The 17,031-nt window shown below is 39.7% G+C and overlaps 2 protein-coding genes across 2 annotated transcripts in view; one reads left to right on the forward strand and one right to left on the reverse strand.

Annotated features, from left to right (window-relative positions):
- Positions 1–8,371: 8,371 nt before the first annotated feature.
- On the reverse strand, positions 8,372–16,407 carry LOC126409850 (uncharacterized). The gene is made up of 3 exons (XM_050076450.1): positions 16,188–16,407; positions 14,849–14,923; positions 8,372–8,400 (listed from the first exon to the last, which is right to left on the reverse strand). Exons 1-3 carry the CDS (start codon positions 16,405–16,407, stop codon positions 8,390–8,392), a joined length of 306 nt encoding a protein of 101 aa, XP_049932407.1. The 3' UTR covers positions 8,372–8,389.
- The window catches only part of LOC116253050 (O-fucosyltransferase 27), a 32,419-nt gene continuing 31,698 nt past the window's right edge, over positions 16,311–17,031 (forward strand). Inside the window, exon 1 of the mRNA XM_031627778.2 lies at positions 16,311–16,800. Within this exon, the coding sequence (XP_031483638.1) occupies positions 16,612–16,800 (189 nt within the window). The 5' untranslated portion in view covers positions 16,311–16,611. The remainder of the gene's footprint in view (positions 16,801–17,031) is intronic.

The following is a 17,031-nucleotide window of genomic DNA, read 5'->3' on the forward strand; positions in this document are numbered from 1 at the left end:
GTGTTCTCACAGCAGTATACCTAATAAATAGAACACCATCCTTGTTACTACAGAACAAAACACCATATGAAATCTTAATGGGAAAGAAACCAGAATATTCTCACCGCAGATCTTTTGGTTGTCTTTGCTATGCAACTAACATTTATCCCAAATCCAAGTTTGATCCGAGAGCCATCCGATGCATTTTCTTGGGCTATCCTCAGGGACAAAAAGCCTACAAGGTGTGTGATTTGCAAACCAAAAGAGTTTTCACTAGTCATGATGTTATATTTTATGAAAATATATTCCCATTTAAACTTGTTGCAAAACCACAAGTATCACCTGTTATTCCACTGCCTCTTACAGATGATCACATGGAGACAATTGATGGTCGTTTAGACACCAATAACCCAAGGGCCCAACCACCTCAGTATGACACAACTTTCCCTTCATCAGAATCACATTCTCAATTACATAACCAAAACCATCATGATATCGACTCCATCGAAAACCCTCAAGCTGTGGGAACTGAAACTGAACCTGAACCAAACTCATTAACACATCCTAATACTGCCCAACCTTGTGAACTGAGACGCTCCACCAGGCTACGCAGACAATCAGTACTCGTGAGAGATTTTTACTGCAATGCAACTGTCCTAAAGTCACTCAACCAATCTTCATCTGGAAATCGGTCTAGCACAAGGTATCCTCTCTCCAACTCATTATCTTTCTCTAATTTGTCTGATTGTCATACTACCTACCTTTTAAATATCTCTCGCTACACCGAACCTTCATCCTACAGTCAAGCAATACAAGACTCTAGGTGGACAAATGCTATGCGAGATGAACTAAAAGCATTGGAGAGCAACAATACCTGGACACTCACTCAACTGCCAGAAGGTGCCAAACTGATTCCCTGCAAATGGATATATCGCATCAAATATAAATCAAATGGAGAAATAGCGCGATTCAAGGCCAGATTAGTGGCAAAGGGCTTTGCACAGATTGAAGGAATTGATTACGATGAAACATACGCTCCCGTAGCAAAATTGACAACTGTACGATGCCTGCTATCAGTAGCTGCAAAGAGAAATTGGCTGCTTCATCAAATGGATGTATACAACGCCTTTTTAAATGGAGATCTTGAAGAAGATATATACATGATGTTGCCGCCAGGGTATGGCAGCAAAAAGGAAAATAGAATTTGCAAACTGAACAAGTCCATCTATGAACTCAAACAAACTCCCCGCAATTGGTTTGCCAAATTCTCTTCAGCCATTGCCACATATGGTTTCAAGCAATCGAAAAGTGATTATTCGTTGTTCACATTGCATCAAAGGTCAGTGTTCTTAGTTGTGCTGGTATATGTAGATGACTTAATCATTGCAGGAAATGATCAAGGAAGAATTGATGACTTCAAGAATTATTTGAACCAACAATTTCGTATGAAAGACTTGGGTACCCTTAAATACTTCCTAGATTGGAACTGTCTCGCTCCAAGCAGGGAATCTTCCTTTCACAAAGAAAATACACATGCGACATTTTAGATGAAGCTGGATTGATCAATGCTAAGCCAACTGATATACCAATGCAGTTCAAACAGAACCTGTCAGCAAGCTGTGGAGAACCCCTAAAAGATGGCTCAACATTTAGAAGATTGGTTGGGCGTTTGATCTATCTGACCATTACCAGGCCCGACATCATGTTTGTTGTACACTCACTCAGTCGCCATATGCAAAATCCCACCACAGTTCATTTCAACTCAGCACTCAAGGTCTTACGCTACCTCAAGAACAGTCCTGGACAAGGTCTTCTTTTCTCAAGCAATGACAATGATCAGATAATTGCTTATTGCGATGCTGATTGGGCAGCATGCAAAGACACTCGTCGATCCATTACTGGGTATCCATTACTGGGTATTGTGTCTTCCTGGGCCAAAGTCTTGTCTCATGGAAGACCAAAAAACAGCACACCATCTCAAGGTCATCAGCTGAAGCTGAATACAGGTCTCTAGCCAATGTGTGTTGTGAAGTTCTGTGGTTAAAAAATCTTCTGTCAGACCTAAAAGTTACACAATCTTCTCCAGTCTTGCTAATGTGTGACAATAAATCAGCCATACAAATGGCAGCCAATCCTGTGCATCACGAAAGGACCAAACATGTTGAGTTGGACTGTCACTTAGTCCGTGACTTGGTGAAAAACAAAACTGTAGCAACCAAGTATATACCTTCTAACTTGCAAGTGGCAGATTTATTTACCAAGGCTCTCCCAAAGGACAGATTCATGTTTCTAAGAGGCAAACTGGGCATGAGCAATCTCCATGCACCAGTTTGAAGGGGGTGTGTTAAGTTATGAGGCTCTTAGCAATTAAGTTCAGCCTAGCCACTAATTCTGAATTTATTAGCAGGCTGTTTTGGATCAAGAGTCTAGAAGGTTCTCACCTTATGCGAAGACAGCTAAGTGGTTACGTTTTAATAGAATTGGTTTTATATTCTGATTTTTTCTGTTTTTCATTATAATTCATTATTCTTGTATCGATGCTCCATAAAAGAGTGTTCATAGCCCTCAACTGTTGTGTGAATAATATATCTCACCTCTTTCTGTGCGTTTCCTTTTTCTCTACTTTGTTCTGCTCTGTTCTGCCCCATTGCAGTTTATTCACATTATGCTTGGCTATGTTAAGTTGGCTACGAATTCGAACTGTATGAATGGATTCCTACAAAGTTCTTGAGGAGGTTATTTGTTTTAACTCTGCTCCCTTTGAGAACTTCTGGTCTATGGGGCCGTAGACGAGAAGCTCTCTAGTGAGAGACAACGCTGCCAATAACAGTCAGTGTTGTCGGCCTCACGGAGCAGAGAACCTTACAAGAGCAGAAGGGAAAAACATATACCTTGATAAACATATACCTTGATTGGGATTTTTAACCCCTCTCTTACAACCGTGAAATACACTGTGATTAAATGCACCTGCTTCATCCTGTTGCCTTGTGTGCCTTTTTTTTTTATCTGATGTAGCCCACGAGCTTTAAAACAGAGCGACGAAAATTGTTCAATGGTTGAGGGCTTTTGGTTCCTGCCATTCTCAAATCTTTCACCTCTAATAACCCACTTTCTTGTAAAACCTCGACTCCTCTGCTCCTGCCTTCTCTGCCGACGAGCAGCATTCGCCCGATTGTCTGGAACCAGTCCTCTCTTTGTGTTGGTGGTAGAGAGGCAATTTTGGTTGGACGCCTTGCAGACCTCCTCCTGTCGTTCTTTTGAAGTCTGCTGGTTCACTCTTGTCTCAACAAAAACAGAGACTGTGGAAGCCATTTACATTGAGCTTCCACTTTTGGGAGGTTGTCTTCCTCAAAGAAAAGAGAAGCAGCACAAAGGAGACTGCGGCCGAAATCACCGTGCAGTGCGGTGGAAATAGAGGAGGACGGCCTTCTCTTAGTGGCGGTGGTGGTAGATGGGCAGAGGCAGCATTGGTGACGCGGGAGGCGAAACCCTCTGTTAGGGTTCCACGAGAGGAAAGAGGAAGCTCGAGAGGAGAGAGAAAAACAAGCGTAAAATGAGGAAGAACGAGGGACAGGTTGCTTTTATAGTCAAAATTTATTACAAATTTAGACCACCTCATTAGCAAAATGTTTTAAAACGCTATCAGACTTAGTAGGAATTAAAGCCGCAATATTTTTGCTAAAAAGTTTTTCAAAAAGAGGCTCACGAAAGATATTTTCATCAGGAACTTTATATGAAATTTCTTGTGGGCACCCTCAGAGTTATTATAAATTGCTATAAGAGGGTTCCGAAAAAATATTTTACAATTTCAACAAAAAACCATGCTTTTATGCAAAAATACGTATAGCACCCTCTAACTTGTTAAACGGTGGAGAAAGAGGGTTCTGAAATAAACTCTGAAAAGAGAGATGAGAGATGCATGTTCTAAATTTTAATCTAAAGTCTTCTTGTTCTAAATATTGTTATTGTTTTAGAATGTTATATGAGATTTTTGATGTGATATTCATTGTGATGTTTTTTCTTTTTTTACTGTTCTTTACTTGTCATGAAAAATTAATTTAGAAATGACATCAAGAGTGGGAACCTCTCAATTAACCAAGACTGAGAAATCTAGTTGGTCCTAACTATGGAAAGACTCATTTATGTGATCAACCAGTCTTTTCCCGCTTTAAGAGATAAACCTACAAATGAGAAAAGAAGGGCATATGAGTCATTTACCTCTGATGACTTGATGGCTAAAACCATCATATTAGCTTTTATGGAAGATGATCACATCAGGGTATTTGAGGATTTCCAAATACAACACTACTACTCTGATGCACGTACAGTTACTGTTAGAACAGTATAATTCTTATAGGATGAAAGAGTCAAACAAATGTAATGGATCATGTAAATAAAATGTTGATCATGGCTAAAGATTTAGCTGTGGTGGGGAATGTCATATCTGACAACATGTAGATTAGCACAATCCTGAACAGCCTACCTCCTTCCTGGGATGTGGCAGTCACTGCCTTGTGCCTCCAATTTGATAATCTTACTTTAAAAAAGCTTCCTCTACATTTAGTTCTACAGCAACAACATCTGATCAAGAAAAAGAATGCAGAACTGATGATAGTCCAGGAAAAACCTGCTAGTAGTCATGTGCCTGTAAGACCAAAACAATTTAAAAATAGAAACAATGGTAAGTTCAAGGACAATTTTGCAGGTACTAAAAAATTTAAGGAGTTATAGTGAAATGCTACAGATGTGAAAAGCCTGGACACATCAGGAAGAACTGCAGGACAAAGTTCTCGAATAAGAAAGATTGCAATGGTCAGGAGAACAACAACAGGATGAAGCCGCAATGGGACTCTGACAGAGAAGTTATCTGTGTCATGTCAGAATGTGTTTATTTTAGTTGTTTGGGTCCAAATGTTTTATTTTAATACAGTGCATTTGTTTATGTTTTGGTCATGACTCAATGTTGCTTCCGCTATTATAGAAATGAAAAGAAAATTTTTGGTGTCAAAAAATTGGGTCGTGACATCGAATACTGTAAAGACCTTGGAATTAATAGGCAAAAGACCATGCTTAGGACACCACGACAAAATGGTGTGGCTAAGAGGTGTAACAGAACCCTCTTGAACATGGTGAGATCCACGTTGGCAGGTGCAAAATTGCCAAAAGATTTTTGGGGTGAAGCTGTGTTAACAGCTATGTATATAATAAATCGAGTGGCCAAGCAGTCCCAACCACTCTTTATGAGAGATGGACTGGTGTAAAACCAGATCTGAGATATCTGAGGAGATGGGGATCTGTAGCACACATGAAAATTCTAGATCTAAAAATGGATAAATTAGATAACAGATCAGTAAGATGTGTATTTATTGGATATCCAAAAGGATCCAAAGGCTACAGATTGTATCATTCAACTATGAAACTTATAGAAAGTAGAGATGTAGAGTTCATAGAAGAACTCAATAATAAAGATGTTGATCGAGTTGAATATCGAAATGATATGCTGGATGATTTAATTTATTCAGAGGAACAATCTGGTAATGAACCGACTGGATATCAGTTTGGTAATGAACCAACTGAGCAGGAATCGTCTGAGGAATAGTCTGGTAATGAACCGACTGAAGATTAGTTAGGCAATGACACAACTGATCTGAGTACCTCGTCATCTCAGACGTCATCAGGACATAAAAGACCTAGAGCTTCTCCTTCATATTTGAATGATTATTATGTATATCTGGCAGAGAAGTTATACTATTTAGCAGATATTGATGAAATGTCTGACAATCTGACATATGACGAAGCCATAAGCTCGCATGAATCGTCAGATTGAATGAATGCTATGGATGAAGAAATTGAATCCATAGAAAAGAACAAGGTTTGAGAGTTAGTAGATCTTTCTAATGATAGAAAACTCATTAGATGCAAATGGGTGCTAAGGAAGAAGTATAAAGCTGACGGATTAGTCGAGAAATTGAAAGCTAAACTGGTGGCGAAAGGTTTTTCTTAAAAGAAAAGAATTGATTACTCAGAAACCTATTCGCCAGTTTCAAAGTTTGTATCAATTATAATAATTTTGGCTATCGCAGCATTCTATGAATTGGATATTTGTAAGATGGATGTGAAAACTACTTTCCTGAATGGTGAGCTGAAGGAAACTATAAATATGACTCAACCACAGGGGTATGTCATCAAGGAAAAGGTAGACAAAGTGTACAAGTTGAATAAATCGTTGTACGGATTGAATCTGTCACCTAGACAGTGGTATTTTGTTTTGTACAAAGTAATTACAAAACTTGGGTTCGTTGCAAACCAACTAGACCACTGTGTATATATTTGAAAAAATAGGAGTCTTTTCTGTATCCTATCATTATATGTTGATGATATATTACTAAAAGGAAATGATAACGATATGATATTCAAAATGAAGACTTGGCTGAACAAAAACTTTAAAATGAAGGACTTGGGTGAAGCATCCTATATATTAGGAATAAAGATCACTCGGGATAGAAACTCAAGAATCCTGAGTTTAAGCCAAGAACAATATATTGATTATATCTTAAAGAAATTCTGTATGTTAAACTGCAAACCAATTGAGACTCCTATAGCTAAAAGAGCAAACTTAAGCAGAAGTGATTATCCTGGTGAAGGACAACAAAAGTTAAATGTTCCATATGCACAAGCGGCTGACAGTCTGATGTATTTAATGCTTTGTACTAGACCAGACATAAGCTTTCCCATCGGTCTGGTGAATCGTTATCAAAGTAATCCTGGATGACCTCACTGACAAGTAGTCAAAAGGATTTTTTTGGTACATTAAGGGGGCGTTTGTTACGCCGGAAAAAGACTGTTCACTGAGAAAAATATTTCAAATATTCAAAATTTTTCCATCCTAACAAACGCAGGAAAATTTTTTTGACCGTCTAGGTCGATTCCGGAACTTTTTTTCCGGAAAAAAATTTCCACCTGGAGAGACGGAAATTTTTTTTCGGAAATTTTTAAGCGACCGTTGGGGCACGGTCGCGCGTTTCGCTTCTTCCCTCAGTCGCCTCTCGCAGCCGCAGCCCTCTTCGTCTTCGTCCTCACGCAGGCCATTTCGTCTTCGTCCTCACGCAGCCCTCTTCGTCTTCGTCCTCACGCAATGCAGACTGTGCGTCGTCACGCGCCGTGAAGCAGGAGGTTCATTTCTCCCGCGGCTTCTCTTCCACTCTCGGTGCGTCGGGCATCTATCGCCGGCCGGCGGTGAAAGGTACATCCATTTCTCTCCGATTTCTCTCTCTTTCCGGCTGTTCTCTTTTTTTTTCTCGCTCTCCCTCTTTCAATCTCGCTTTCTGTGGCACCCTTTTCTCCATTCCGCCCATGACCGTGCCCTAACGGATTTTAATCACGGCCCATTCGATCGTCTTCCTCTTGCAGGGTTGCAGAAATCGCGTCCCCTCATCAGTGTGCTCACTGTCAGCACTTCAGCAGCATTCATCTTCTGTCAAGTTCGAGCCAGTCGACTGAAGCTAGACGACCCTCTTGCTTCGTGCGCGTTCCTGTTTCAGGTCATATTTCTCTCCTGCTTTTTCTCTGTTCCTGTTGATTATTTGCAAGGTAAGATTGTAAAGTTGGGAGGCAGTCTGATTCTGTTCTTTATCCTGTTTCTTTTGTTTTCCCCAAATCTCTGATTCTTTATCCTGCGTGCAATTGACATCCGAAGATGTCAAAAATTTCTCTGGGTGGAAGAATTTGCAGAAAGAGCGTCCTACTGATGTACATATGTTGGCTCCCGTTTCTTGTTTCTTGTTTCTGTGAGGTGGGCGGGACCACTGATTGTTTTACACTGAAGGCAGTTTGTCCTAAGTAAATATTAGAAAAGGATCTGTTCTAACTTCACTTTGAAACTGATTTCATTGTGGAGTAAGGGCAGGACCTAATTGATCTGATGGATGGCCTCCCTCTGGTCCGGAAGCGTTTTCTTGCTCGTTCAGGGCAAGCAAGCATACTTTTTGTCTTTTTGAAAATCTTTGGAAAAGCAAAACGGAGTTGAAAAGAAAAGGAAAAAGAATAACCAGGTTGATTTTTTAATTTGCTGAACAAGGATGTTCTCGGGTTCAAATTTTAGGGCTTTTAACTTGGTGCTCTCCGTTCCAGGCCAAGTTCTGCTTGTATCATTCAAGCATGAAAAGCTTGCATTTGGAAGCCAATTGTTCCTGTGCTGAGTTATATCACCAGCCTATGGATAGGATTGGCTTCTTACCTGTACTAATCAAAGCCAATCATACAAAGGATAAAGAATACACAATCTTCTCCCTACACAGACAGTAGCGCATTAGCAACCTCAGTGGGAAGAAGAACAATAACATGACTAATAAAAGTCTGCAAAATCCTCTTGCCAACACCTGTCTGCCTTAGTAACTAATGAGTCCTAACTTCACCTATGTCCTGCGCAGTAACAACCTCAAGGGTTAGAGAAAAATATTCAACCAAGAAAAAGCAAAAAACCAGAAGAAACTGTGGTCGTGTTTATACAGCTTTACAATGTTTGTGTATCTTGAACGGGCTTGTATGTATTTTATAGTTGAATGAGAATATAAAAAACTAGATCAGTCCAATCACCGTGTAATTTCTCTATTTAGCATCTAATGAAAATAGTTAAATATAATGGATCGGTTATCATGCTGCTTTAGAAGTGATCATTTACTCTTTATTATCATCTTTATTATTATTGTTATTGTTATTTTATATCACAGAGAGAGGGAACGAGACAGGAACTGAAATCTTTTGCATACTACAAAATCACATTCTCTACATGTTTGAGGTTTGTTTATGTTATATTGTTGTTAGTTTTTGTACTCAGAATATATACGCTCATTACGATTTAATCTCTGTCAAAATGTGATGTTTATGTTTATGTTTCCAGGACTGATCGAAGATGAAGCACCGACATCAAACTTAGAATTAATTTTCTGGAAATCTGGAAATATATTTCTGTACCATCAAACTCAGAAATATAGAATTGGAAATATATTTCTGAGTCATCACACACACAGCAAAATTGGAATTGGAAAGATTTTTCCCATTCTATTTTTTCATTTCTCATATTTCCAGTAATATATTTCCAGAAATATATTTCCAGGCCATCAAACGGCCCCTAAAGGAACGAAAGGACTAAAATTGTCCTACCAAACCGATGACCTAACTTTAGTTGGCTATTCCGATGCAGATTTTGCAGGATGCAAAGATGACAGTAAGTCTACTTCAGGGTATGTTTTACTCTTTGGAGGTGGTGCGATAGCCTGATCTGGTAAAAAACAAGAATGTGCTGCTCAGCACACTCTGGAAGCAGAGTAGCTTGTAATGTTGCAATTACTTTTGTTGTCTGGATAAATCGGTTCTTGAAAGACTTGAAATTAGATCTTGCTCATGAACCAATTCAACTGTATTGTGATAATCAGACAACAATATTTCTTATGAAGAATGGAGCTGTTAGCTCAAAGAGTAAACATATAATGGTGAAATGCCATTATGTTCATGAAATGATCGAGAAAAATGAAATCTCGGTTGATTACTTGCCTACCAATGATATAGTAGTTGATCCCTTAACTAAGGGAATATTTGAAAACTTGTTTTCAAAACATGTAGCCCATATGAAATTAAGATATATCAGAAAGGTTGCGAAGGAAAAACCAGTGAATGAAAAACCTCGCTGTAAATCCTGAACAAAGTTACAATGAAAAAACCAGTTATGAAAAATCACGTAACTAACTAAATAAAAAAGCCTACATATAGTGGAAACAAACTGGCGGTCTCATGGCCAAGTGGGAGATGTTGAATAGTGGCCATTGAGTTCTATCCGAATATCTCGTAACTGCAAGAAAGCTATGAGTTTTACTCAAAAAGTTATCTTGAAATAAAGTTCATCTTTATCTCAACCTATTCCTAAAAATCTCTCATGCTAACCGCTGCTATATTTGGGAAAAACCTAAGGGGCAGACTATTTATATCCAGTAACACTTTCAGTTGATTTTGCAAGAAGATTACATGAGAGGAGCCCCTTAGAAGGAAACCCCAAAAATTCTATTGGTTACTACTTCCTCTTCTACTTTGTCTTCTGTCTCTGTCACCTCTGCCATTAGAACTGAAGACTCATCCCGGAGCATCTGGAGAATATGAAAATGATCCGCTGCTGAGGAGAATATGACAACGATCCGCTGCCTTCACTCCAACACCCTGCTAAACTGAAAAACCCAGCAATGCGCAAAAGGACTTCCTCAAATTAATAAAATTGAAGCCAGCTTAAAGAGAAAAGTTCTGCCAAAACGAGTACCATTTCTCAAAAAAAAAAGAAAAACATGGAAAAGGTTTGGTCGATTTTTATGCCAATCTAATCAAGAAAGTGACCACCTAAAGTTTGATAGTACATTGATTGGGAAAGGTACTCAAAGATATTTTGAACAATGACAATATTTAACAACTGGTTCAGTAGCATGCTTTGCAGCTTTTGTAGAATGTTTTGGATGGTCTTACACTCCTATACATCATTTTTGCTCATGCATCTAATAGGCGACTTCCTCACCTTTCAAGAAATTAGTCCTGACCTTTCCATCATTTTGAGTTAATGTCAGAGTCAGCACTAATTTTTGATGAACACTTTCCGGCCAAGTCCCATTGATTGATCATAACGATATCATGGAAATGCTGCACGAAACATGCCGCGTTTTACTAGGAAGGATCGAACCATGGGAACGAATCTACAGGGCTCTCACCTTCTTTGGCCAGATCTTCGAGGGGGTGGATCGAAGTGATTGCTGTGAAGAATTGATCTTAAACGAAGCACTTCGTCTATCGGCATTGTAGAAAGGATCAACTATGACCCTAATCGCTCTTCTCGGATTGCTCTAGTACGATTCGAGGGGGTGCTGCTACGCCGAAAGAGGAGCCACAAAGCACTCGCAAAGATTGCTCGTGACTTTGAGAGTGCTTTGTGGGCTTTGCTCATGACGTTGGTGTGGATTTAAAAAGCAAGGACGATTCTATCCTAGTATTGACCATCAAAAATTAGTGTTGACCACATTAACCCAAAATGATGGAAAGGTATTGCATACATGTATAATATGCAAGAAGTGACCACATATTTGCATGTGTCATTGATTTGATCAGGACAGTTTTCCTATGAAAAATATGAAAGTAATAAGGGAAAAATAGAAGAAATCAATTTTGTCTCCGTTGCATATGGAAAAACAGGTTCACGTAAAAAAATCTAAGGGTGAGCGTCGGCCCGGGCCACTGTCGGGTACCTGCTACCAAGCCCGGTCAGGCCCGAATCCGGGCCAGGAAAACTGGGTCCCGGGCCGAGCCCGGGCCAAATGATGCAGCCCGGATTGGCCCGGCCTGATCCGGCTCACTCTCCCTCCCCCTCCCCAGTCCCCCTCCCCAGTCCCCCTCCGTCTCCCGCTGCATTTCCGCCGGGTGCTCCCCCTCTGTCTCCCTCTCCCCCTCCGGCCCTCCCCCTCCGTCTCCCCTCCCCCGCTCCCCCTCCGTCGCGCGGCCGTCGGGCGTCGGATGAACCTCAAACTGGCGGGGCTGGGACCTGGGATATCGGGCTCGGTCTTACCGGCCCGGCCCGATGCCCACCCTTAAAAAAAAAAACCTATTTTTTTATGTCTCATAGTCGTTTGATCAAACATGTGCAACAAAACATACATGAATCCTTTACCATGATGATACCTTGTCACCTGTTGAAGGCCAATCATGGTCCCATGCCTAGCTGCCGGCTGAGGATTTTGGATCGTTGAAGGCAGCACTAGTCGATTATTCGAACATACACAGATGGAAGCAACTTCAAATCCTCCAAGTCCCCTTAACGCATATTGCATTAGACTCCTCTCTAATCTCTCTCTCTATCTCTTTCTCTCTCTCTCTAAGCCCCTTTTATGGTTGCCGACAGCTGACGGATGTCCGGAATCACATGTTCATGGCAGATGGAATGCAGTTTGTTTCGTTCAAACCCAAGCCAAACACAACAAGGAGAGAGAGAGCAGCGTTCCGCAAGCGGTGTTCCGTGCTTCACCATGGAACACCCGAAACAGCTGGTCGTTTTATACTTCGTGTTCTCAGTCCTGTCCATTCGAAACGTGAAGGGTCCAACGTTTGTGTTGGGTTGGCATAAACGGAACCCGTTCATTTCGTTCTGCTGTGTCCCTTGCCAAACGGCCTCTTAGGATCTCTCTCTTTGCCGCTCCTAGTACTACAAATGGATGTGATCAACTATCTATCTCTCCATTTGCCACTCCTAGTACTATAAAGGAATGTGATCAAGACAATCTGAATCCTGTGTAGCATGGCTATATGTGCCCCATATGGTCTATAACAAGTTGGAGGTAAGGCCAGAAAAGCCAAATAACTAGGACTAAAACACCATAATTTCATGAAGACGAATAAAAACAGAAAACAGTATGTTAACTAAAAGTGGAAAGCTGTCATGATTAATCGTGAAGATTTTGGAAATCACGTATAGTCATATACCAGCATTGAAGAAAAGTATGTTAAATCATGTGAAACATGGATATTAATGGAGGTAAGGGTTTCTGAAAACTAAGTAGAAATCTGTCAGGCTTAATACTGGAGGATTTGGGAATTCACATATAGTCATATCCCAGCATTGAAGAAAAGTATGTTAAATCATGTGAAACATGGATATTAATGGAGTTATGGGTTTCTGAAAACTAAATATCAGTGTATATCCTAAAAAGTCCATACATAGTGGTAGATGGACACAAGAGGAATGACTAAGTAGACAAGTTGTTTATAATTTCTAGTCCTTCCTTGATGAAGCTTATGCTACCCATGCATTATTATTTTTTTAGGTAAGTTTAGAATGTATTCTTCTTTTTTTCCCTCTCATTTCTTTATTCCCTTTGGCCTGACTAAGACCAATTACTCAAGTCTAGGCACTACCAAAGCCATGACTACGCCATTCTGGGGGTCTGTGATGGTTAGGTGCTGTTGGCTGCTTCTAAAATATGGTTTCTGACATAATAGGTATGTGTAGAATGTAAATATAAGCAAAGGACATCAGAAAAAAATATGCTTGATCATGGGAATAAACATCATGGTAACCTCAGTCGTCTTCACACTGGACATTGTTAATAGTAATTACTTTGTTGCAGGTGTCATAATGGATAAGAATAATGTTATTAATTAATACATTACAAGAAAGAAAGTTTAGATCAAGTTATACATCTAATGTAATTTAGCAGCTTTTTATTTTGCATGTTCAGTAATTATTTATATACATAAGAAAGGGAGAGTGTGTGTGTTTTTCTTCTCCACCTGGGACATGTTATCTAAACTGGTGCTTGGTAGAGCATAAAGTAGCCCCATATTGCTTATTGTCTTAGCCCTCATCCGTGTGGGGATATTTACAGGATACATCTGCCAACATGTTTTCTGTTTCTCAAGTGATGAACCTCAGATACTTCTTACTTCACCGAGGTCAGAAAATATCTTAAATGTTTTTTTTTTTTTAATATCTTGTTCTCCAAATGGTTAGCTGTAGCTGTCAAATCTTCAACTAGCCTTCATTTAACCGAAGCTTCTTTTCATTCAAAACCTTTAAACTCCAAAGGTTAGCCAGCTGTACACTATGGCGTTACTGAATTTCTTACTCAGGTAATGGCGAATTTCAGGGCGTTTGCATAACCACGGAACGGCAGAACAGGAACTCTCCCATTCCACAGCATGCATTGCCTAACAAATATGGCATGCAGGATGAACACTCGAGTGTTCCCATGTCCTGTGGAATGTAGTTTTGGTCCCCCTCCTTTGTGCGGTAAATAGACACCTGCAATCTGTTCATCTGTTCAGCCGACACGAGGAAGTAACTAAGGCTAAAAACTTTTACCCTCAGCAGCGTTCCAGATTTGACAGTTTTATAATAACGAGTCGAGTCGAGTATAAACAAGTTGAGTTGCTGAGACTCGAACTCAACTTGTTTATCGTATAAACGAGTCATGCCAAGCCAAGTTTTTTCAAGCAAGTTCAAGTCGAGCCCGATTTGACTTGATGCAGCCCTAGTGATGTTTTTCTGGCAAGTCGAGCCCGATTTGGCTTGATGCAGCCCTAGTGATGTTTTTCTAAACAGATATAGGTGTAAGAGCCCTTGAACCAAAAAAGTGGGGTTAATGTTTTTGGGACTGCAATATTTCGTTGGCAACATGTATGTATATATAATGCCTTCTTTCATCAGCATGTCCCCATTTGAGACCATATCCAAATACCTTTGTAGATCCTTATCTAGTTCTTAACAGTAAGTTGGCTAATCTATATTTGATAAATGCTTTTATTTGTTCTTTTTTACTTATTTGCATTAATTAGTTGCTCATATACAGTTAGTGGTCTCATACCTTATTTTCTGGGAATTTCTCTATTTTGAGTTCTCATTATTTTGCTAATGAGGTCATGTCTTAATATCCGAAGTATGGGACGGGGATGTTTATCATTTTGCTGTTGCTATTAGAGAAAAGATACGGTCTCCAAGATTTTTTTTTTCCATTTTGTCTTGTCATATAAGTCATTAATGTGATAATTGACCAATTATCAATAAAAAAAACAATTATTGTTTGGTATTAAGATTTGATTTATTAGGAAATATTCTTTTGAATCTCCAAAATAAGCACCTCAAGGATCTGTAATATTACATGCCATTAATTATTTAAACAGAACACGGCCATAGCAGTGAAAAAAACAACGCAAACCTGTATCGGTGATTTGATCATTGGTATAAAGCAAAAAACATCACCGTTGTAGAACTATATAATTAATGAATTCAATAGATACTGAATACGTTTATGGTTGTAAACTAAAAAAAAAAAACTTAGTGGAACCGCACCTTGCCTCGAATAGCATACTTTTTCCCAAAAGCTTTTATCTTGCATCCTTGTTTCCGCGAACTCGGAGGGTGGACCTACAGACATGAAAAGCCAGGGTAAAAGTTCGTGGCTCGAACTCGGCTCAAGTCTCAACAGGTTAAACTCGAGCTCGGGTCGGCTTGAGCTTAAGAAAAAGACTATTTGTTCTTTGTAATATTATTATTGTGCAACACGTCCCACATATTCTCCTGCCACGAACCGAGCCCGGTTAACTCGAAATGATTCGTTCATTTAAGCGGGTTGATTTTTTTAACATGAGCTCAACTCATTTATTAAACGACTAGTTCGAGTTCGAGTAGAGTTGGCTCCAAGTCCACATATTGAACATCTCTAGACAAAATGCGTCGCTTGACAAAATTTAGTGTAGTGGGACATCGACCTAACCTGGAGACCAAGAAGGAAAAAAATGACAGAACGGTACATAAATTTCGTGAACTACAAAAATTCCAGTTTAGAATTACCAAACAGGTAAGCAGAACGATAATAATATAAGGTACCAATAATTTCTCTTGCAGAGTATCTGACAGTACACGCTGGTGAACATTAATATATTAGATCAATTTTTTATGCGAAGGATAAATTTTTCAACTAAATCTCGCGGTGGGTCATAGGCTTGTTCTTTCATTGGACCACTGAGCCCCAAACCAACGCACCTTATCTTTAATCTGTACCAACGCCACTCCATAAATGAACCGACTGATCCAAATTTGATGGACCAAAGTGAAAAAAAAATTGTGTATATCTAAATAATTTCCTTTCCCATTAGGAATGCAAATCCAACCGCAACTTTGACATTATAATTTGATTTAAGGTTTCGTTTGATTCTCCATGGATTATTTAAGATTTAAGGTTGCGTTTGATTCTCCATGGATTTCAGATTTGAGGGAATCTCAAATCTGTGATAGCTGAAATCCATGGTTGTATCAAACTGTGGAATTCAGCTAGTCTAAAAGGTCATGTTTGAATAACCAAATTCATTCAGGTTGCGTTTGATAAAATCCGAGGATGTATAAACTTGTGTGTTTTGGAATGTCATGAGTTTAACAAGAGTAGCATGAATTTAAAGTTGAATGGAGGGAAAATGCATGCACATGTTGAAGACCATGAATTTAATATCAAATAAAAGGAGGTCTGACTTTTGTTCTATAGATCTAAGATCCTAAGGTTTCTAATCACCCTAGATCTCAAGTTCGCAGTCAAACAAACACAACATCATGTGTAAACAAAATCCGAATAATTTGTGTTTGGATCATGACCCTATTGGATGAGAAATGGACCAGAGGACTAAATGGAACTTACTGTTACTGGAGTTCGCGACGTGTTGGAACCACCAAATTCCGAATCCCGTGGTGTTAGCTTCCATGTCCAAAAGCTCCCTTAGATTCTCTCCGGGGCAAAGGCGCTTGCACGTGCTGTCTGTGCTCTCTCTAACCCGCCCTCTTTCCTTTGGCACGTGCGACCTCAGCACTGGAGCCGCACTGGAGTGCTTCCCACGTGCATTAAGCTTGATCGGCCACATTTCTGGTCTGCACTGTCGAGGACAGCAGCAGCAGCAGCCCTTGTGAAAAGAAAGAGGAGGAAGGAGAAGAAAGAAAGGAAGAAAGAGATAACATGATGGGGAATCAAGCTGATGGATTCTGTTGGGTCTTCTGAGTTCACCGTTTCTGTGGTGTCCTTAGTGTAGTAGTGTGATTGTCCGGATATTTGGCTCCGCCTATGTGAAATGAAAACGGTTGTGTTCAAGTCCAAGATGAAATGGGCAGCACTACTGGGATTGGTGTTGTCCATATTTTCCCTCGTCTCCCATCTCTTCCTTGCAAGATATACGGGGAGGTACTTGGTTGAGCACAGGCCTCAGATCACCATCTTCACATGGCGACCCATCTTTGAGACGTCTGATGTTCTCCACACTGTAAAACCTCATACCCATCATGGATATTGTGCCTTCTCTTTTTTCCGGTCGTTTGTCTTTACTTTTTCTCTTTTTCTTTGTGTAAAGGTTATGGCTTGTCGATTTTGCTTTGTGGGGTTCCGTCGTTGTTTGCAGCTATCTTTACTCCTTGCCTTATAAATTTCTTCCAGCAATGTTTTTGTTTATTATTATTATTTTAAAATTTTTCCATGTTGGTATGTTATTTTCGTC

This window comes from Nymphaea colorata, chromosome 1 (assembly GCF_008831285.2).
Source record: "Nymphaea colorata isolate Beijing-Zhang1983 chromosome 1, ASM883128v2, whole genome shotgun sequence".
NCBI lineage: Eukaryota > Viridiplantae > Streptophyta > Magnoliopsida > Nymphaeales > Nymphaeaceae > Nymphaea > Nymphaea colorata.

Excerpts from the sequence above, each read along its gene's own strand:
- LOC126409850 (XM_050076450.1), bottom strand. The coding sequence starts at position 16,407 with ATGTGGCCGATCAAGCTTAATGCACGTGGGAAGCACTCCAGTGCGGCT. Across the intron at positions 14,924-16,187 it reads CGTCGCGAACTCCAGTAACA|GTCCACCCTCCGAGTTCGCG; the intron begins GTAAGTTCCATT and ends TCATGTCTGTAG.